This window comes from Rousettus aegyptiacus, unplaced genomic scaffold (genome assembly GCF_014176215.1).
Source record: "Rousettus aegyptiacus isolate mRouAeg1 unplaced genomic scaffold, mRouAeg1.p scaffold_m13_p_8, whole genome shotgun sequence".
NCBI classification, from domain to species: Eukaryota; Metazoa; Chordata; class Mammalia; order Chiroptera; family Pteropodidae; genus Rousettus; species Rousettus aegyptiacus.
The window spans coordinates 12,625,147-12,648,446 of NW_023416311.1; the positions used below are offsets into that span (position 1 = coordinate 12,625,147).

Below are 23,300 nucleotides of genomic sequence, written 5' to 3' on the forward strand. Positions count from 1 at the left end.
CCAGACAGTGCATTTAACTGGTTGGTGCCTGGGGATCCAGGGACTCCCTGAGAGGCAGGACCTACCTGTTCATGTCACCTGTATCACCCTCTTCTCCCTCACCTGTGAAGCATCTAATCTCCAGCTTCCTGGGCTGCCAACAACTCTAGGCACCTGGCCCCTCCTTGTCCAGCATCATGAAGCCATCCTTGAGGCTGGATGAAGGATGAACAGCTAACATCCACAAGACAGATTCAGACCTCACCTCAGTTACCAAAGTATTGAGAAGGCAGGATGAAAAGTCAGTTAAAAAACAATAATCGCCTGGACCACAGACCCCAGATCATCTGTTTTGCAATATGCTGGTTACCAACCACCAGGAAAAGAGGAGAATTAAATGCCATTCCCCCAAGCAGAATTCCCATTTTCTCACCAGCAGCCTAGAACTTCCTAGCATCTCAAGATATTCTGGGGGCTGTTTGGGTCCAGGAAAGCCACAACTGTAATGAGGTTTTAAAAAATCAGTCGCCACACTAAAGTGGAAAACACTGATGTGTTGGTAGGTAGGTGGGGGCATATGGAGAAGCCTGCAGACACAGTGGAAAGAATCCAAGCTGCAGAGATGCACAGACCTGGGTTCAAATCCCAGCCCTGCCACTTACAAGCTGTGTAACTGTGGGCAAGTTACTTCACCTCTCTGGGCTTTTGTTCTCATTGTAGAAAGAGAGAGATAATGAGACTTAGTTGGCCTGCATGCTATAGAGAGTTAGGCAAATGCAAGTGTTATCATATGGCTCACAGCTGATACCCAGTGAATTGTTATTTCTTTGCCAAGCTGCCAGCCCTGTGAGAAAAGAAGAGAGAAAGAGATTGAGTAACCAGGTCAACCAACCTATCAACAAACCAACTCAATCAAGTGACCATAGCAACTGCATAGACTTTCCAAAGTTTAGAGGTCAAGATGCCATTGGAAAAAGAGAGCAGATCAGGGACCAGGAAACCCCCTGGAGAGGTGGCCAGGAATCATACTTTTGTTCCCATGAGATGAAGGAAGCTTGCCTGCCCTCCTCTCTCCTTCCCACCCTTGCTTCCCCAGTAAAGTGTAAAGAATAGAATGTGCTAACCAGGGCTGACACCCCAAAATGCAGGATGGGATTGGTGGAAGCATGAGCCCCAGAGCCAGCTTCGAATCCCAGCAGGCACTGGACAGAACTCACTGAAACTCAGTTTTACCTGTTAAAAGAGGGACAATTTGGCAGGTCTTCAAAAAGTTAAACCCAGAATTACTGTCTGCAATTTTACTCCTAGATATATACCCAAAAGATCTGAAAGCAAGGGTGAGAAGAAATACTGCACACACATGTTCACAGTAGCACTATTCACAATCACCAAAAGATAGAACCGAACCAATTATCCACCAACAGATAAATGGATAAACAAATGCGGTCTATCTATTATTAGGCCATCAAAGGAATGAAGGACTGATACATGCTACAATGTGGATGAATCTCCTAAACGTTATGTTAAATGAAAGAAACCAGTCTTATAAGACTACGTCTTATGTGATTCCATTTACATGAAATGTCCGGAATATGCAAATCCATAGACACAGACAGGCAGATTAGGGATTACCAGGGGCTGTGAGGGAGGGGAAACGGGGAAAGACTGCGACCAGCGTTACTTTTTGAAGTGATGAAAATGCTTAGGGGTGGTGGTCGCACAACACTATGAATGTACCAAATGTCACTAAATTGTTCCCTTTAAAATGGCTAATTCTGTTATATGAATTTCACCTCCATAAATTACTTTAAAAAAAGAAGGAAAAAAAAAAAAGTCGTTACTCAAATTCTCCTGCCCATAGCTGGCAGCCAACAGCAGAAGCCTGAGGAGGGTGCATCAATGGACCGTGACACTGGAGAAGGAGGAGGGGCAGCGGGAGCACAGAGCACTCTCTAATCACCACTCGAATGACAGAGGCCGTAGGTTCAGCCTCCCCACGAGGCCTCCTTTGCCACTTAAACCATCTCCAGTCTACTCAAGGGCCAATCACAGGCCTCTGCCATCCCACATCACAGGAAATTTACATGTCTAATAGAAGGCTTCTGTCTTGACGTTAATCTTAGAGGATAAAAAAAAAAAAATCTTACATTTGTATTAATTTTCCTTCCCGGGTTTTAATTGAAGAGAGGATACAGCACCACGAGGGAAATAAAACCTTACTTCATCTATCCGAGGGCCATGTGGCTTCATTAGAAATTACATTAGTTCCTCATTAAGCAACAATAATAATATAGAGTTGGAATCAATAAAAAAAAAAAGAAAGTGCATTGCCCCCAAGGTATAGATCCATTTGGCACGATTATATCCTTACATGGCCAAGCTCTGGTGGCTTCAACACTAATAAAAATGTGACATGAGGCTGGAAGATGTGGGCTTCCTTTATTCTCCTTCAAAGCTGAATGATAAAATAGAGACAAGGGCGTGTTTTTCATCCCCTCTACCACTTTCATCATTCCTAATAAGAAGCCATTTAAGCATCCGCCCACCCAAACCCCGGAAAAATTGACTTCGTTTCTAGAGTTCATACATTAAAGGTGCCAAGCAGGTGCCTCTCACCAGCTTTCCCTGATCAATTTGTAGTGACTGTTCTGGTCCGTGTAAGGGTTGAATTGTGATGTGCTGTGGTGGATTATAGATGTCTGCCTTGAGCACAGGATTGAAATGCTGCGCCTGGAGGCAAGTATGTGCCAGTTATGCCTGGGAGCCCCTCAAACTGGGAGACCAGGTTAAAAAAAAAAAAACAAAACTCTAAGCTATTAGCACTGGCGATGCCCACTCCTTTCTTTAGCTATGACCCCTAAATAGCTAGGCTGGGTTTGTACAGTAATCAAGTATATGAGACTTTTTTACCTCTTTCATTTCCACCAGACTTAACAAACATCCTAAGTCAGGATAAAATCAATACTTACTTGAACTTCGACCAGGCTGTATGTCAGGGACAGTAGATCCTGTGTAAAAAAAAAATACAAAGACAAGAAATATTGAGTTTCACATTGAAACAATTGATTTTCCTTTGTTTTTCTCTTAGACAAAATAGTTGTGTTCCTTGGAAAGAAATATTTGATTTATTCATCTCACACATGCCAGGTGCTGTTGTAGGCTCTATGTTTTTAACAATGAACAAGATGGTAAGTCCCTGTCACAAGGGGCGAGAGGAAAAGATAGTAAATAAAGAAGGTAATAAATACTAGTAAATAAAGATAACATCAGAGAGTAATAAGTCAAATGGTGATAACAAAACAGAGTATAGAGTAGAGAGTGATGAAGTGCTACTTTAGATTGGGGGTCAGAGAGGACTGAGAGCTGAATGACAAGAAAATGCTGGACACATCTGGAATAGGTGTTTTCAATGCAGGGACAGCAGATGCAAAGGCCCTGAGGTAGGCACAAGTGGACAAAGGCCAGACAGCGGGAAGGCTGGAGTGACTAGGGGCAGTCAAACGTCAGGGAGGAAGTCAGGGGCCAGATCATGTCCAGTCTTGAAAGTCCGAGTGTTTCTTTAAGCAAGTTAGAAAGCCACAGGAAGAGTTTAAGAATGTTTTCACAGAACCACAAGTCACACCCTACTCAGTTCAATGGCCCCAAGTGGCCTAACCACACACATGCTCCACTTGTTCTCAGAACGCCAAGCCAGTTCCTGGCACAGGAAAGACTCTGGCTGAGTTGCACAGACACTTTGTGAAATGCAAATCTCAGATCTAGCCTGTCACCAAGCCCAGGACATCATTCTCCAAGCCAAAAAAATCTCTTCCTTCTCTTCCTTCATTCTCTCTTTCTCTCTCTTTGCCCTCCGCTCATATATCCTATTGGTCAAGATAACTTCCCACCCAAAGGGAGTGAAGAGAGACCACAAGCTCCCTTCTTTCTTGCCAGAGCCCCTTCATCATGTGACCATGGGCTCTATCAGCACCTTGGACTCCAAGGGAGACAAACAAGGGAACACTTTTCCATTCCTCTGCCCAATAGAGGAAATGTTCCCACCATTGGCTGGGGCCAGCCAGGGCTCTAGGCCCAACAAGCTGTGTGGGGAGCTTAACGAAGCCAGCACCTTAGGGGCAGACATTGGATGCTGCTCTACTTTGCCGCCTGAGGTCTCAGGCCCAGCAGACCTGGCCACCTGGAGAAGGCGACATTCAACCCTTGCCACCCACCAACACTCCCTGATAAGTCTCAGGTTCCCCAGCCTACTTCACAGGATGGTCATGGGGATTAAATAGGATGCCAAATGCTTGGCTCCTAAACAGAACTTGGTAAAGACCTGGGTGTCAGGAGCTGTTATTGGCATATTTATTATCATTGTTGGTCATGCCCACAACCAAGAGATTAACAATGAATGTGGGCTAGGACCAGCCAGCAGTCTATCCACATAACAAGAAATTGTCAAGGGCATGATGCTGAGCTAGACCCACAATTTGGAAGCAGGTAATCCGTAGAGTGGATGATGGGTAAACACCTGAAGGATGAGCTGCTCGTCCTACCTCCGGCCAAAGGCATGCCCGTGGTACTTCTCTCTGGTTTGTAAGGTATAAACAAGACCCCTGTATTCACTGTAGCATATTCATGGTAGCCAGGACATTAAAACAACCTGTGTCCTTCAATGGGTGATTAGGTAAAGATAAGGCACATGTATGCAATGGAATACTACTCAGTCATAAAAAAAGGATGAAATACCATCATTTGTGACAACATCGATGAATCTTGAGAGTATCATGCTAAGTGAACTAAGTCAGGTGGAAAAGGACAAGAACCATATGATTTCACTCATGTGTGGGATATAAAACATAAAATAAATGAACAAAAAAAACTCAGAGATACAGACAACAGAATGGTGGTAACCAGAGAGGAAAGAGGGAGGGGAGGAGTCTGGAGAAGGTAAAGGGGGTCAAACACATGGTGATGAACGGAGACTAGACTTTGGGTGGTGAGCACACAATGCAATGTACAGATGATGGATTACAGAATTGTACACTTAAAACCTACATAATGCTATTAACCAATGTGACCCCGATAAATTTAATTTAAGAAATAGAGGGTTTATCCTGACTGCCTGTGTTGAAGGCACAGACAGGCTATGGAGACTTTCTTCTCCTCCCACATCAGCTTCTGGAACACAGTGCTTCCAGCTCTAGCAGGTCTGCGGCCTCGAGCTTAAAAGGGAGGTACACGCCGGGAGCGAGCAGAGAAGGCAGAGCCCAGAGTCTCCATGCAGTGGGGCGGATGAACATAATCCTCTCTCCATGCCCCGTGCCTTCCCCAGCCTCTCCTCCATCCATCATCCCTCCCCTTTCCCCACCTTCTATGCCAGCTCCTTCTCTGGGCCCAGGAGCATCTCCATATCTCTTGCACTGGGCTCTCCTCTCCGGTCTGGTTAGTGAATAATAATTGCATAATGCCAGACTCTTCAAAGGCTTCCAGACACATCTCTTTGCACTGCTGAAGACAATTTGGCTAAACGCGAGGGGACCCAGGACAATTTGGTCAAAACAAATATTCCATAGTGGTTGTTTCTCTACATGTCAGTGGGCCATGAAGTGGTTTTAAAGAGTTTTTATGCATCTTTAACCACTTAGATCCATTTATTCCCCATATTAGGAGTTTTGTTTTATTTTGTTTAAGAAATTAAAACCTAGTATTGTCAGGCTCGACTGTAACTAAAAGCAGACACAGGGCGATGGAAAAAGGATCCCATAAAAATCTTGTTTACAGCATTCATCTAGATAGTGTCACATAACAGTCCCTTAAAAAGCAATGTATATGCTTTACGTCAATGTGCTGTGCTGTGAAAATCCATTTTGCAGTATCTGTGATCCTGGGAAGGTAGGGTGTCAATTGAATGTACATAAATCAAAATCTTTTCTGAATTATAAATGAAGAAAGTCCCTACTATTCACCAGGCTCCTCCATGAAAAAACCATCATCATACTAGTTCGACATATATTCTTCCAGCCTTTTTCCTAAACATTACAAACACACCTGACTGTATATTCATATACACAGACACACAAATATAATTTTTTTAAATGGACCAGAACTATAGATATTGATCTGCACAGTTGCTTTTTATAAACTTATCAATAGAATGTGAATATCTTTCCCAGGTAATTCAATTAGAATTGCATTTCTCAATTTTAGCACTGTTGAAAATGTGGACTACATAATTCTTGTTGTGGAGGCTGTCTCATGCATTGTAGGATGTTTAGCAGCATCCTTGGCCTCTACCCACTAGATGCCAATAGCACACCCCCTCTCCAAGTTGTGACAACCAAAAATATCTTCAGACATGGCCAAGGGTCTCCCTAGGGGACCACCAGTTGGGGAGCCCTGATGTAAAGCTCTCTCTTCCTTTTTTTAATAGCTGCATAGAATTCCAAACTGTGGATGTACCATCATTTATTTAACTAGTCCCCTATTCGGCAACATTCAAAATCTATTTTAAATGCATCAGAGGGACTCGATGGTTAAAAAACTCACAATATATAAAGAGTCATTTTACTTTATCCTTCCCATGAAATTTGAATTATTGTGTTCCTGGTTTGCTTAAAAGACAGGTACTCTGTGTGCATTAGGCAGCTCTGTGAGTTTCTTTTATGTTTGTTTATAAGACGTGGGCGTTGACAGAACTCTACCTTGTGTTAGGAAGAGATGGGCGATCTTTAGTACTGGTGACGGCATGGAGAGGTGGCACTTTCATTAACAGCTGATGGGGGTGGCAATCGGCACAACCTTTCTGGCGAGCAATCAGGCAAAACAGTGCAAGAGCCTTCACCCTGTCTAACTCTCCATATCTTATTCCGTAAAATTAGGTAGATAGCTACAGTCTGTCCCTTCCCTTCTCTTTAGGCTGAATGAACTCAGTGCAGCTAGATGGCTCTCAAAGATAAATGCCTGGCCCTTCTCAAAAAGACAATTAATGAGCTCAGAGACTGCTTAAACCAAGATGAAATGTGAGATTAACAGACAGTGGGCCATCTATCCACTCTGCCAACAGGCTATCTCCTCGTCGTACTGTTTCATTAGACACCGCCAAGGAAACCCACCCAGTGCACCGTGGCTCTCGGGTCTATTTTTGAGATAATTACAAGGCTCAGGCTTGGATCCACTTAAAGGCAGAAATATGGGACAGAGAAGGATTAAGGCGAACTCTACCCCTTTCTCCTCTGCTGAAAATGTCCCAACAGGCTTTAAAGGGAAGAGAAAACTGCATGAAACTTTCATCAGAGCCTAGTTGGTTGCTGCAGGAGCTGTAGGACCTGAAATTCTAATTCTGGACAGTACCTCATAGAATAATTAGGCTCCTTCCCTCCTGGCAGGCCTGCTGGTCTCCTCAGCCACCCGCTCAGTTCTCCATGTCTGGGAACATGAGTGCCTCAAAGGGAAGAAAGGAGTTGGGAGAGGAGAAGAGACAGAGGGGAGACAGTTCAGAGTAGGATCGTTGTGTCTCTAACTGCAATCTGCAATTATCAAACCATTGCACTCTGTGGAAAAGTTCAGCTGTTACAGCTCTAAACCCCAGTCTTGAAAATGCATCTATTCTCAGCTCGAATAACCTTGCAAAGAGCGAGACCCCTACAGGGGTACGTCACCCCCAGGCTGGCTTTCCCTTTTCCCTTCCAGCCCGTGATCTCCTGGAAGGAATGGCAAGAATGCAAAACTGCAGGAGTCCCTGGTAAATGACCCAGCTTGCCTGCAGTTTCTGCGCTGTCCCTCGCCCCAGCAGAGATGAGAAAAGAGTATCTCTGCTGATATTCCTGTGCTTGTCATTCATTTCATGAGCGGAATTTCAACCTTGACATCTGAGCGTGTCCCTCCACACCCACTCTGATGACAAGTAAAATAATGTTGGGAGATCAACCAACGATATTCATAACAGCTGCTGTGTGAAGCCCAAGCAGGTGACACACTTTGCTCCTGCAACAGGATTAGAACTTGGATTAATTTTGGTGCTTCTCCTTGGTGCCCTTCCTTACATAAGACTTTCATCAGAGGCCTCCTCCTTGCCTCTGGGAGGATAAGGATTACTTTAGCAGGAGTGAAAAGAAAAAGAAAGAAAAAGCATTTGTTCTTTTAACATCTAAAAGCCGCTGCCAAACAAATGTCTACAAAACATCCTCGCTCTCGGAGGGAGAGAGATCATGTCACCCAGGATATGGAGCCCAGTCATTTGTGCCCCATCACCATCTGGAAAGAGCCTTCCACTAACAACTGCCCAAAGACCACAGGTGGTCCAGAGGATTCCTACTCATGCCCCAGGCCTTTGCAGAGCCGCAACAAAACTTCCCCTCTGCCCCCCCCCCTTTTTAGCAGTGCCCCGCCTTCTTCAAAGGAAACTTACAGATCGGGGTGAGGGAGGGAGAGCGGTAAAGGTGTAGATGGGACAGCAGTGAACTCCACCCCATTTTACATGAATGAAAACATTTAAACCTCACAAAGAAAAACCAACAAAGGTGGTGGTTGTTGTTGTTGTTAGTATTATTATTCCAGCTTCACAGATCACAAAAACAGAGACATAAAGTTTTCAGTGCCCCAGTAGTCAGTGGGCTGGATTAAACCTGCTTTGTCTGATTCTGATTCCAAGACCTCGTTTGTCCCTGATTCTCTCCTATAAATGGAAGATCGCATTTGGCATTTTGCAGGACACACACTTGCCCTCAGGTAGCTTCCAAGTGACTCGAGAAGGCAAAACTCAAATATTTAAGTGGAAGTGGAATATCATAACAGAGAGGCAAAGAGCCAGAGCACTCGCAATGAAGGAAGGGCACCTGCCTGCAGGGTCTTCCGGAAAGCAGATGCTGAGTAGGGTATGCATGCCAAGTTTTACTGGAGAGTAACATCTGCGTAGGGGGTTAAATAGTGTCTTCCAAAAAAGATATTTTCAAGTCCCAACCCCCCAGAACCTTGAACCTGATCTAATTTGAGGAAAAGGTCTTTGCAGATACCATCACAGTGAGATGAAGTCATACTGGTTTCGGGTGGGCCCTGAAAACAGACAGTGTTCTCATAAAAGAAAAGTTAAGGAAGATTTGAAACATAAGAGACACAGACACAAGGAAAAGGCCATGGGAAGACAGATGCAGAGATTGGAGTGAAGCAACCACAAGCCAAGGAAAGCTAGGAGATCCCAGAAGCTGGAAGAGGTCGCAAGGATCCTTCCCTGGAGCCTTCAGAGGAAGCATGGCACCCTGACACCCTGACTTTGGACTTCTGACCTGCAGAATTATGAGAGGATAGATTTCTGCTGTTTTAAGGGACCCAGTTTGTGATCATTTTTCATAGCAGCCCCAGGACACTGATACAAGCTCTGAAAGGAAAATGGAAAAGGGAGGAAGCAGGATTGGGCAGGGGTAGCAGTCAGACAGGGACATGGATCTGACAGTTCCTGGCAGCTCGACAGGGACTCTGGAGCCAAGGTTGCCCATTAGAGGAGTCCTGCGTTGGACAGGATCAGCCAGGCCATAGTACCCCAGTTTGCAGTTGTTGGCTGGGACCAACCTGAGAAGGATAAGGCAGCTCAAGATCTGAGGTGAGCCTGAGGTGTAAACAGCTGGAGGTCGCCATCTGCCCTCACTGTTCTGGACTCCTTTTTCCAAGGGAGAGTTCTGTGTCTCATAGCATGGACATGAGAACAGAATCAAAGTTCTACCTCACTCTTAAATCCTCCAGTATGCACCTCCACAAGCAAGAGAACCCTTTCACCTGTCCTGCCACCTGGATGCCTCATTTATTCATTCATTCACTATACTACTATTTCCTGGGAGTCTACTGTGTCCTAGCGCTGTGCTTGTTGAACTGGTGATATAGGGTGAGCCTGTAGTGGCTCCTGCCCCCTGGCACTTGCATTCTAGTTGGGTGGACAGAGTAAGCTAAAATGTGTTATAAGGTGAGGTTTGAGGGACAGTATCAAAGGGCCTTAGAACCCACAATAAGTCAGGAGCTTGAAGTTTTTCCAAGTACAATGGGAAGTGACTGGATATGATAGCAGGAAGTAACGGTACCACTCTTATTCTCATCCGTAGAATGGTTCAGATGGAGCAAGAGTAGAAATAGCTAACCATAACCCTTCAGCACCACACTCAGTCCTGGCTCTTCAGAGACATGAAATATGAATATATCATATGGATAAAGAGTGACTCACTATGGAAGCACCTTGATGGAGGGGAAAGATCCTCGGATATTAAAAGCCAGGTGGTCCTGGCTTCTGCCAATAGACAATGAAATCTATCAGTTTGGGGATTATATCTGCCTTGTTTGCCTCTATATTCCCAGACTTAGCCATTCCTGGTACCTGTCAGGAGCTTGATAAGAACGAGTAAGATGGATGGATGGATGGATGGATGGATGGATGGATGGATGGATGGATGGATAAATGGGTGGGTGGGTAGTAAAGTAGATGGGTAGGTAGAAGGATTGATAAATGAGTGGATGAATAAATAGGTCTAAATTTCTATCATGTTACTCTGTTGGTAGAAATATAAATAACCAAAATTTTAAATTCGTTAAAACTCATGTGTCCACTTCAGTTCACAGCAACCTGAAAGCACCTCCTTCAAGAAGCAATGAGAATCATAGTTAAGAATACGAGCCCTGCCACCTGAAATATTCTCAAGGCCATGAGGCCTTGCTCATGTCTCCTAACCTCTTCGAGATTCAGTTTTCACCTGTGTCAGGTTAAAAAAAAATTATACACGTTTCATTTGTCTTTAATGAGAATTAAATGAGATAACCCATGCAATTTGCTTAGGACAATGTGTGACAAGTATCAAGCGCACAATAAATTATATGCTGTTCCCTCCTCCTCTCCTTTCCTCCCTTCCTGCCATCGGACACCAGCTGTCACTGTGCTGTGCTGCCCTCCTGACCATACCAGCCATCTTGCAGGCCCTCACGGCCTCTTAACTTTTCCTTATTCCTATGAGCTCATATAAGTCATCGATGACATAATAAATAACTGCACACAGTGAGCACATGCTGGGTTGATTGTGCTAAAACCTTCATAACCCAACTCCAAGGAAGAGCACGTAGTACTTAATTTTTAAAACATAATATATATTTAATGCAATATTAATATTTAACTCACTTAATGCAATATTTAATTTGATATCTAATGCAAATAAAAATAGTAAACAGATTTATTAATGATTTACACAAGTGCTCATCTATTCTGTTTTTAAAACATTTTTCTGCCTAGAAGACAATTTTCTACCCCACAGAACACAAATATGGGAGGGTTTTTAAGTTCTTCTAAGTGGGTCAGAGTTGTCATCTTCTAAGTGGGCTTGGCCAAGAAGCAGCAGCCATGGAGTTCATTTGGTTATATAGTTAATGAAGGCATACTATGTGCTGGGGACTGGGCTAAAATCTGATGGGAAGAGATAAGAGATCCTATTCTCACAGAGCTCATGATCCAATGGGAAGTAACGTAAAATTCTAAACTAAAATAAGTACTAGGAAGGGAGCCCTACAGATAGTCACGCACTGAGCAATGGCAGGACCCCTAACCCACATGTGAGAGAGTGGTGGGGAGTAAGGTCAGAGAAGACTTCTTGGAGGAAGCAATATCTGAACTGACATTGCTTGGGGGAAGAGAAGGACAGTGTTCCAGGCAGAGAGAAGAAGTGCCTCAAAGGCTACTAGCAACTGAACGCTTGTATGCCCCCAAAATTCATGGGGGGAAGCCCTAATCCTCAGTGTGATGGTATTAGGAGATGGAGCCTTTGGGAGGTATTTAGGTAATAAAAGTAGAGCCCTCATAAACAGGATGGGTGCCCTTATAAGAACAGACATGAGAGAGATGGTACATCTTTTCCCTATGTGAGGGCGCAGAGAGAATGCGGATGTCCATAAACCAGGAAGAGAGTCCTCACCAGCAACCAAATCAGCCAGCGCTTTAATCTTGGGTTTCAGCCTTCAGAACTATGAGAGATAGATGTCTGTTGTTTAAGCCTCCCAGTCTATGGTGTTCTAACAGCCTGAACTGACTAAGACAAAAGCCTGGAGACAGCTTTGTGCCACAGACAAGAGAAAGTCAGAACTGCTGGAAAATAGAAGCAAAAAGGGTGGCTTGAGATGAGACTGGGTGGGCCCCAGGAGCTCCAAGAAGGGTTCAGACGTTATTCCAAAGATAATGATATCTAGGCATTTGGAATGCCATGACCAGGAACAAGCAGTGTTTACAAGGAACACTCTGGCTGGAAGACAGTTCCACAGCTAATATCTATTGAGGTAATCAAGAGGGGAGAGGTGTCAGTGGAAAGGGCAAGAACATGGGCAGATTCAAGAAATATTTAGGACACTGAACAGACAGGTCTTGGTGACTTGGCGAGAAAAAGGAACAAAGCAAAGATGATATGTAGGATTTTAACACAAGCGATTAGGTAGGAGCAAGATATAAACGATGCCCGTCACCAGTGTCATGGTTATCACTACCCTCATCGTCATTATTGATGATGTCTTGGTACCACCCTCAGGGACACAGAGTAAGTCCATTTTTACTTGCACAGTACAATCTTTCAAATCCATTCCAAAAAAATGAATTTAACACATGAAAGGTGCAAATTGTGATGATAAAGTGGGTTTCACTTGGTTTCATCCTAAAGGAGGATGAAATGTATATAATGTTGAAATAACCTAAATCTCCAACAACAAGGGATTGGCTAAGTGGAATACAGCACAGTCTTACAACTAAATATTACATGACCTTAATGAATCATGCTCCAATGTTATATTTAATGACATGGAGAAATGGGCTTCATGCATTGTCATTTTTTTTAAGTTTCAGTGTACATAGAATAATCTCCTTACTTGATATACATATATTTTTAACAATATATGCCACAATATTAACATTAGTTTAATTTTTTATTTCTTTTTATATTTTTCTATATTCTCCAATTTTTTTCCACAGTACACATGTATTACTTTGGCATTCAAAACATTATAAAAGTAAACAAAGCTCACCAGTTTCAATTTATTCAAAATGATACCTAACAAAAACACTGGAAACCTGGGTTAATGCTCTGAATTGCCTTCCCTAATTCTAGGAACATAGTCAAAGGCTAATTTTAGCCTTGATTTCAAGGACTTATTTCTTAAGACCAGAGCTTCCTGGCCATGCATCCTAACCCCTCTATTTTACTCCTTGACCATTATCATGGCCAGCCACACCACCATCCTTCTCTCATCCCATTAAGAGAATAAGCAAAGAGAATGTAAATAAATACCAAAGGACTGCCTCTACATTGTTGAAAATCAGGTATGTGGAGAATAGAGAGGGAAACAATGAGAGAAGAGGAACCAGTTGAATAAAACATTATAGAAACCTGAGAGAAGACACACGGTGACACAATATCTAGCCCTCTTGGGTACAGATAAAAGAGAAAACCCTAAATATTCTCCAAGGCCTGCTTCTTGTGGTGGTTTTAAAACCCTGGTCCTACATTATTTTGTTATTCCTTCCATCATGAAGTTCCTCTTCCCTTGAATCTGGGTGGGCTCGTGACTGGCTTCAACCAACGTACGATGGCACAAGCGATGCTATGTGACTTCTGAGGCCAGATCGTAAAAAGCCATACACCCTTTACCTGAGTATCTTAAAAAATTCCATCTCTGGGCACTTCCTCTTGACATGGTTCCTTTCAAAACCCAGCCATCAAGTGATGAAAAGCCCATGAAACATGAGTAAGTCCCATGAAGGCACTCTGTTCATGAATCCTGGCCATGCCCAGACTTTGAGTCATCCCAACCCAGGTACCAGATATGTGAATGAAGAAGTCTCCAGTTACTGATGTTGGCCTCAGGCTATATAAGTCACCCCCAGCCACCTGAGTCTCCCCAGCTGAGGCCTCAAACCATAGGGCAGAGACAAGCTATGCCCTGTCCAGGAAACAGTGAGGGCGAGAAGTAAAATGTTATTGGGAGCTGAAGAAAAACCAGTCCCTTGTTATGTAAGAAAGTTTGACAACACGGTTTCCCACAGTAATATGGAAACTAGAAATATACTGAATGAACTCAGCAATGCCTCTAAGGAGATATCTAGAGTTCTGAAGGTGCCGCATGGATCCTTCTAGCTTTCTATAATAAACTGGGCAAGGACAGGGCTCAACTAAAATATAAATGATACCATTTTGAAATAAAATTAGGAGTAAATATAAAGGGCCCAGGACAATCTTTTCGGCCAGCTAAGGGTACTCCAAGTAAGAAAGGGCACAGATAATTCCAGATTGTTATCAGAAGAGCATTTCTGTTTTGGAGTAAATATAAAGCCAATACTGGGACCAAAAATTCATCTGTTAAAATCTCAGAAAGATTTAAGATGGTGCCTCCTAGACTATTTTAGTTAATGAAATGTCTTCTGAGGATCTTAAGGAAGTATCCTGAAGACCATAGGTTATCCAAGGATTAAGAGTGCTATGCCACAGAAACCTCATGGCAGGGGAGGGGCAACTCTAGAAGGACTTAAAGAGATTTGTGTGTGCGGATTTGGTCTAATGAAATATACAATGAATTGACACATAAGAAATCCACAAAGTTCTTAAAGTGATTTTACCAGCTTGGACTAAAAGGAACCGAGACAGTTCTAATAAAAAGAATCCTTGGATCTTCAAACTTCTATGGACAAAAAGCAAGTTTAAAAATCTACTGAGTTGCAAACATGGGCTATTTCTTATGGGAGGTTGGGGGAAGGGTGACTCAAAGCTCAGAATCAAGATCTTAGAGAACAGAGCCAAAAAAAAAAAAAATCATTCCCAAGGAACTGTTTTAAACCCTAATCAACAAATGAGCATCATATGCCAACCTGAATTTCAGAATTACTATGAACCTCTGACTGCTATGTTTTCTCCTTTTTTTTTTTTTTTGAATGGGAATATCTATTACATTTATCACAAGCCTGTCTCTTAATTGCATATGGAGGAGGGCGGGAACAGATAACTTCTCTTTAGTTCACAGATCTTAGTATCTAGAAGAACTGTGCCCAAGGAACCAAAACTCAATGATTCTCATCTATATCTGGAACTTAAATAAGGTTTATGAGATCCCTGGCTTACGGGTAAGCCTGATGGTGTAATGAGAAATACTTTGGGGGGATCTTGAGAGAATCAAGTGTATTTTGCAAGTAAGAGAAATGCAAATAATTTACATCCAGATGACATACTATGTTGGTTTTAAAAACATGGCCCTAAATTTTTTAATACCCTTCCTACTGGGATGTGGGATCCATCTCCCCCGAGCCTCTAGCCTGTTAGCCCATTCTGCACATTTTAGATTTGCCATAGTCCATAATTACATAAGCCAATTCCTTAAAATAAATGTCTTTCTACGTACATATACATCCTATTGTGTGCAGTTCAAGCCTGAAGGCTTTCTACTATAGAATTCCCTCTTGCTCAAGGCAGATCTTTCATTATTTTCAGGCCTTCAGCTGATTGGAGGAGGCCCACCCAAATTATGAAGGGCAGTCTGTTTTACTCAAAGTCCACTAATTTAAGTGTGAATATCATCCAAAAACCACCCTATGAGGGCATTCAGAATAATATTTGACCATATATCTGGGCACTGTGGCCCAGCCAAGTCGACACATAGAATTAACCATCACACCAGTTTAAACTTCTGACCCAAAGAATCTCTGAGTTTAATAAAATGGTTGTTGTTTTATGTCTCTAAGTTTAGGGTAGTTTGCTATACCACAATGCAACATTAGAAAACCCTTGCTATAGACTCCTCCAAAGGAAAATGTGAAGGACTGGCCAGGCATCTCCATATCTGAGCCACTGGGCATGCTTGTTCACTCAATGAGAAACTGCATTTCACTTTGAGTCAACAAGGACAAGGAATAAAATCTAAACTTCAAATAAAACTGAAATTCCTCAATGGGTTGGTTCAGCCCACTCTCTAGCCTATCTCCTGTGGTTCTCCCTAATGCTCTCTCTACTTCAGTCACCCCTCTTGGAACACACCAAACTATTCCTATTCTCTTTGCCTAGGATGCTCTTCCTCCACCTTCTTCCTACTTGGGAACTAAGCTTAAACATTACCTTCCCTGACCACCACTCTACCAAAGGAAACCCCTCAATGGGCAAAGGAGTAACAAAACCCTTCCTCTTTCCACACGAGACTAAACCTTACATTAACTTCCTAGCACTGTCTCCCTGGAAACCTAAGCAGTTGGGATGTCAATTCTATTACTAGGCAACATTATTTAGGGTGTAAATGACCTCTCACTGGTACTTTGCATCTGCCCTGGGAAGAACTATAAATGGACTGTAAGTACCTGATGGGATGCCATGCTTCAGACATCATTACTCAGTAACAAGATGCTCCTTGCAGAGAGTCTGAGAGCTCTGCCTATAGCCCTGTGACAAGAGATACTGGCTCCTGTAGGGCGGGCAGGTTCTAAGCCAGGGCAGACACACACCTGCACAGTGTGAAGTCATTTCTGCACTGGGGCTGCACTGCATGGACTTCTGATAAGGAGGAACATCCGGTGTTGCCCTGGTGGCCAGCTGGGTCTCCCATCCCCTCTCCTTCTAAAGCTTATGATGCTATGAGCTACAGTATTCTTGAGAGTCTAAATTTTATTGACTCCAGGAAGACCCCCCCCCCACTCTCATTGTTCTCTCTTGCATCGTCCTGTCTTTCCTTCATAGCATATTTCATACTTAGTTTATTAATTACTTGTTTGTTTATTGTCAGTCTGTCCCCTAGACTGTAAATTTGAGGAAGACAAGGACGATGTCAGTTTTGTTCACCACTGTCAAGTCAGCACTTACCCTAGTGCCTGCCACATAGTAGGAGCCTGATAAATATTGGGTGGATGGACAGATGGAAGGACAGACAAATAAGACTAGAGGAGGGAGCTGCAAGAGACAAAGTGAGAGGTAAACAGAATCCAAACTGCGGAAGGCCTTATTTGAAATGCACATCAGCACTGAATCACCCTAAGGACCTTGGAGAGATGCTGAAGAGGTTCAAGTAAAAAAATAAAAGTATATGGTTATGATTCAGAAGGGTCATCCTGGCAGCAGTTGGGGGAGGAGGAACTGGGGCAAGAAGATGAGGCAAGGGAATAATTAGAGGACGGTCTCTCACAGTCCTGGTGAAAGGCAGTGGGGACAGGGAAGGTGAAATTGTTTCAAGAGATGTTTCCGAAGCAAAATCTGTAGCTCTCGGTGACCAATTTAGACCTGGGAGGCAGAAAAATGGAGGAATCTAGAGTGACCACAGAATTGGCACTTAGGGGACTGGGTTCCCGGTGGTGGTATTAACCTAAAGAGGGACCCAGAAAAGGCAATGGGTCTGAGAGTAAGATAGGTAGTGAATTTGATCTTGGACTGCCCAGGAAAGACATCAACCAGACAATTGGAGCCTGGAGATAGGAACGCTGGTTGTCACTACATATGGGGGTAGCTGGGAGCCATGGGCACAACTGAGCCCATCCACAAAGTGAAATTTAAAGAGCCATAGATAAAACTCAGATAATCTGGTGCAGAGAAAAGAGCTAAATAGAGAGGATGAGAGGGATCCTATTGAAGTTGAAGCAAAATGAGAGAATAGCATGTCTTTGAAACCTCATGACACTGTGCTTGTACTTCTATTGTGGGACTGATTTCTTTCTTAAATAATAGTCATTTCTGCTTGTATCTAATCTCTGTAGAGTAGAATTCTTTCCTATCATTGAGTCCTCTGAAGTTCTGCACATAGTAGGTTCTTAATAACCTCCCCATAATCTGAACCATCTAAGGATGGGGGCGGTGGAAATCACTAATTAGTTTCAATCCAGACTAATTGCTTTTCCAAACTCTCATATAAATCTGACTCTTAATAGGTTCTGAGAATCGATGTTTCATTATTTTTTGCCGCAGCAGAGTTTATCCCTGTTGGTGGGTCATTACAAATCATCACTCTCTGAGAGGTCCCCTTTCTATCTCCTATTTCCTGATCTTTCAGCAGGATATCTTTGTTCTTGAGAGTGAAGGGGGAAAAAAAATTAAATGGATCTTTGAAATTAACAACTGGGACCAAGCAGACCAGAGGAAGAGGAGCTGTGGTTCTCTCAAAGAGCCCACTCCAGACAGAATCCATATTGCTCAAGAGGAATAAATGAAAGGCTCTATTTGGGCTTCAATCAAACTGATATTTTCGATGTATATCTGCCATTCGTTGAGTGCCCACTACATATCAGGCTCTGGCCAAGCAGTTCGTCACATTGGACCCCACTGAATCATCACAGCAATGCTGAGAGGTTTGGACTACGATCAGCTCTGTTGTCGAGACAGGAACACTAAGGCTCAGAAAGATTAAGGAGCTTTCCCAGGTCATGGAGCTATTATACTCCTCAGGACTGCCTCGAAATCTGTACACGATCCCCCAAAGCAGGCTGCATGCATATCTGGTGTGAACATTCAGCTCTGAGTCACTGAGAAGTCACATGGGGTCCCAGAGCATCCCCTGCCCAAAGCCCTGAATGTCACCACCTGTGTAGTTATAGTGGCGAGTTTCCTCCTGACTGGCCCTAGACAACAATCCTTTCTCTTTTCTTCAGCACGAAGAGTCCTCTGTAGAATGTTTAAGGTATAGCCAAGAAAAACAGTATATCCCTGAGAGCAAAGAAAGAAAGAAAGAGACATGGCTCAGGTTCTCCAAGTGGCATAAGCAAGCGAGTTCAGACCCTGCTTGTGAGACCTTGGGCATATCTTCAATCTCTCCTATCCAAGTCTCACCTTTCTCACCTGTGCAATGGAATGAGAAATTAGTTTCTGCCTCCTCAGATATAAGGGACTAATTCATGGAGGGCACTCATTTATCCCAGTGCCTAACAAACAGTGAGACCTCAGCAAATGTTAAATGTTAGCTATTAGTATGATCTTTACACAGCTTACTGCAAGTAAAAAGCTCTGCATAGCCATAGGTAAATTGGGAAGCAGATGTACATAGCCTAGGGGTGGCACGAGTACTTCCATATTTCCAGTTCAGTAGACTGTGGAAGGAGCATAGAACAGACTTGGGCTCAGGTCCTGACTATGACCCTTTGGATCTTGGGCAAGGTATTTAGCCTCTCTGAGCCTCGCAGAATTGAGGGTCTACGGCGAGCAAAAGGCAGTCAAAGTCTCATGCGAATAAATGTATAAATAGAAACTGAGAGAGCAAAATAAAGCAACCTGCAGCAGATGCCAGGAAAGAGGGCAGCATACGGGGATGTGTCCCCAAGGAAGCTAAGATGAGCAGGCGTCAGTAGGTAAAGAGGGCAGAAGCGCATTTCAGGCAGAGGAATACACATGCAGAGGCCCAGTGATGGGAAGGAGGACGCTCTGGTGATGGCAGCCAGGGGTCAGCAGCAGAGAGAGGGAGGAGAAGACAGCTTCAAGCCGAAACTAGAGAGGCAGGCAGCAGGCGGACTCTGCCTGCTTTAGGAATAAATCTCTTAGAGGACAGAGATTTTCTATCTGCCCTGCTCCTTGTTTTATCCCAGTTGCCCAGAGCAATGCCAGACACATAGGTGGTGCTCAAAAAATATTTGCTGAATTATAAAAGGCAAACTCATATAATTTAATATTAATGGGTCAGTTACTTAGGGGTGGATGTACCTTGCATTGAGCTCTGGTCCAGGGTAGGCAATGCCAGAGGGAGGGTCTGGGGTTCTAGACTGTCAACCGTCATGAGAGGCCACTGCCCTCAAGTGCCTACCTGGTGCGCTTCCACAGAATCTGTAATTCAGCCTCTTGTCTGGGCCACAGACACACAGAAAACACCGGTGTGCCAGGATAGGGCTTGGAAAGTGAGAAGTTTTCTCTGTGAGGCAATTTTCATGGAAATTCTATGCTTAACAGCCCACATAGGATAGATGTTTATTTCCCAGCTGTTCATTATATTTTAATGAACAGCCCCATTTTGTGATGAAATGTCTCAAATACACTTAATTCAGGTTCTTTGCCTTAGCAGTTCCCGTCTTTCTTTGGCCCACTTAGAAGAGTGGGGTTTAGGCATGGCTTAGAGTAGGCAGCCTCGAGACCCTAACTGGGGGTCTAGTGAAAGTGGAGACATGGCATCTGTGTCTAATATTGTACTCAGCTGAAGATACAGAGGTTTAGTTCCCAGAAGTTCAGAAGAATAGGCTGCCCCTTCCTGGCAACCCGAACACCTAACCTAGAAACCCGATGTAAAAGGGTGTATCCAGTCCATTGTCTAGGCACTGACCATTACATTCGCTTTCCGTGGCTGCCATGTTGCCCCATATTACCTCTCCACCAGCCTCAACTGATTGGATAGAGACTGTGAGACCTGACCTAGAGGAAACCAACCCATTGGCTGATAGGCGACCAATGAGATTTACTCTGCACAGAATGAGTGGGAAGAGGCCATAGTTGCAGCAGCACTAAACTGAACTGTAAAAAGCAGGGGGAGATGAGTACTGAGAGAGGCTGATGGAAGGCTGCACAACTCAGAAAGAGAGAGAAAAAGGGTGCAGAGAGGATAAGTAACAGGCTTAAGGTCACACAGCTTATAAGTACCCGAGCTAGAATCCCAGTGATCACTTCTGATTCTGCTTCCTGGATATTTCTGTAACTGCCACTACCTTCCAACCTCCCGTCCACACCCCCTTTAGGGTTTTCTGAGTGTTTCCAGGCTGCTGCACCCTCTCTGATGCCTTGCCAACAAAAACCAGCAACCAGATCATTGTCCCCTTTCCCTGACAAATGTCTCCACTCAGGTGTCAGTTACTCAACTTCTATTGCCCCCCTGATGCAATTCATCAGTTGGAATTGTTACTTCCACGGCAAAATTTGTCTTTCTTCATTCCCCATTAATGTCTCATAAGGGCGCAGTACAATCCTGGCATCTCCAAGTGGGCCTTACCCAGGGTAAGAATTCACTTTCAAACCTCTTTACATCCATCAGCAAAAATCAATGTGATTGTTAAAGGGTCTTTTACTTGTTAGGGCAATAAAGATTCTTCAAGCTAAATGCTCTTTTTCACTCCTCACTCTACTCAACACATACCTGATTTAAAAAAATAAAAGAAGAACTCAGATGAAAGATGTTTTATTTTGCAGATGACAGAACTTCCCTGTTTAAAAGCAATTCAGCATATAGTACTGGTCATAGTGTTCCTCATTAAATAGTCCAGAAAAATTTAATGGAAATGGTCCAGACTAACTGAGTTAAGTGGATAAAGACATATCACCCTGTGAATGTGAACAATGAATAACAGGCTGTTGAGTTCAAGACGGTCCCACCAGAGTGACCGAGATGATACTACAGAAATTAAGTGACAAATGCAGAGTGGATCATGAATTTTATTCTGTACCCCTGACTGTCACCATGTCAGGAAATACAGAATTCCAGAAAATGGAGAGTGACTGCTGAAAGAAGGATTCGAGATGGTTGTAATTGATTGCTTGTTTTGAATTCTTTCCTTTATCCAACAAACACTGATTGCCTACTAAGTGCTAGCCACTATGATAGCTCTAGAAACAGCCATAAGAGGCAGGATTGCCACCCTCAGGAGCTTACAGTCAGTGAAGATCCATGTAGCAAAGGGATAGTATGGATGTTATGAGCACACATAACACGGAAATGTGGCAGCCAGAGGAAAAGCCGTCAAACACCATGTTCCGTTGATTCTCATTCCTAAGTATTTCTTAAATGAATCTCCTTCTCCGCACCTTCCCTGCTGTCACTCTAGTCTGAGCCACGAACTCACTCTATATAGGTTATTGTAATAGCTTTTTGAAGAGATTCCAGGAATCCACCCTGGTTCCCTCCCAGCCACCCCCACATCACTGCCGGAGTGACCCACAGGGGTCTTCAGAGTACAGGTCTGACCATCCACCCCCCTGGTAAAGCCTACCAGAAGTAAAAGAACAAGAGGAAGAGGAAAGGAGACAGGGCAGGGGGAGGAGGAGGAGGATGGAGCATTGCTTTCTCCAGAGCTAGCCCTGAGTCATTGTGACCTTCCCAGCATGTGATCTTAGGCAATTGTCTTCAACTTCACTTTCCTCAGCTGCAAACTGTAAGTAATCATAGCACAGGCTAAACTAAACAAAACTGCCAATATTCAGTTCCTTTTGACCTACAAGAACGGTGGTTCCATATGGTTCAATTTAATGTTTCCATCATGGGGCTGTTGCAAGATGAAATGAGATTAGCACAACCCCTGGCATGCAGGAATACTCTGTGAACAGTGGCTGTCGTTCACTTGAGTCCTCCCTCTGTTCAGTCCTACCTTCCATCTTTGCAGAAACTCCCTCTGGCCATTTTGTGCAGCCAGGCTGCTAGTTCCATGGGCATTTCACCATGAGCTCCTGAAACATCTGAGCTGCAGGTGGCAGGGGGCTGGGACAGGTACCCTCCTACTCCAGAGCATTACAGCCCATCAGTGAAGTGATCTTTATTTCTGGCCCGTTCTGCAGAACTGATGTGTCTGCCAAGCACAGAGGAAAATTGTTTCTGCCACATCCTCCAATAAGAATGATTTTCTTCATGCTCCGTTTGTCTACAACTGTCTTTCCGATCATTCTCGCTGTTAGCACATGGTCTACACGCTTGAAATTCAGCCAGAGGAACTGGGTGAAATTTATGATCCGCTGACTACTGTAGCTCTCAGCTATCCGATTTGAATATAAATGTTGGAATGAGGTCATCAGAAGCAACAAGTAGCAAGATAGCTAATCTGCAAATTTGCCATGCCAGAAATCCATACTTTAATCTGCTACCAATTAAAAACATTGATCGGACAACCTGCGTTAATTAATAGGACACAGAAATTTTTTCAGCCTTTTGTTTTGAGATTATAATTTTTGATGGAGTTTTGGATGCCTCCATGTCACTATTAACGTCAGCATTTTGCCAATAACGTTCTGCTCAAACAGAACAATTCATTAGCGTTAAAACCAATTTACTGGAATGGGTTGAAAATTGCCTCGGTTTTCTCTATTAATGTATTACAAGATGAAATATTTCATGAGTCGCTGGTTGACATGCTTGACACCTCTCCTCGTACTGCTTAGCTCGCTCAAGGTGGAAAAAAATTCCATTCGGCAAATGAGATGCCAGGGACAAGCTAAAAAATAAATCCAGGCCCTTAAAAATGATTACTGCCTTTCAAAATAGAGATAGCCACCATTTATATTTTCTCATGGACTTATCTCTTTAAAGATAATCCTCAAGATAATTGAAATCATCCAAGCAAAATGCTTAAGATGGTTCCTGACCCTGAGTCAACACTAAATAAATATTAGCTATTTGGAGCGGGGGTGAGGGGGCTGGGG

At 43.5% G+C, this 23,300-nt stretch overlaps 1 protein-coding gene across 1 annotated transcript in view; it reads right to left on the bottom strand.

Annotated features, from left to right (window-relative positions):
• The window catches only part of LOC118606686, a 402,280-nt gene that overhangs the window by 226,391 nt on the left and 152,589 nt on the right, over positions 1-23,300 (bottom strand). The window contains exon 2 of the mRNA XM_036225879.1: positions 2,949-2,987. Coding sequence (XP_036081772.1) covers positions 2,949-2,987 — 39 coding nt within the window. The remainder of the gene's footprint in view (positions 1-2,948; positions 2,988-23,300) is intronic.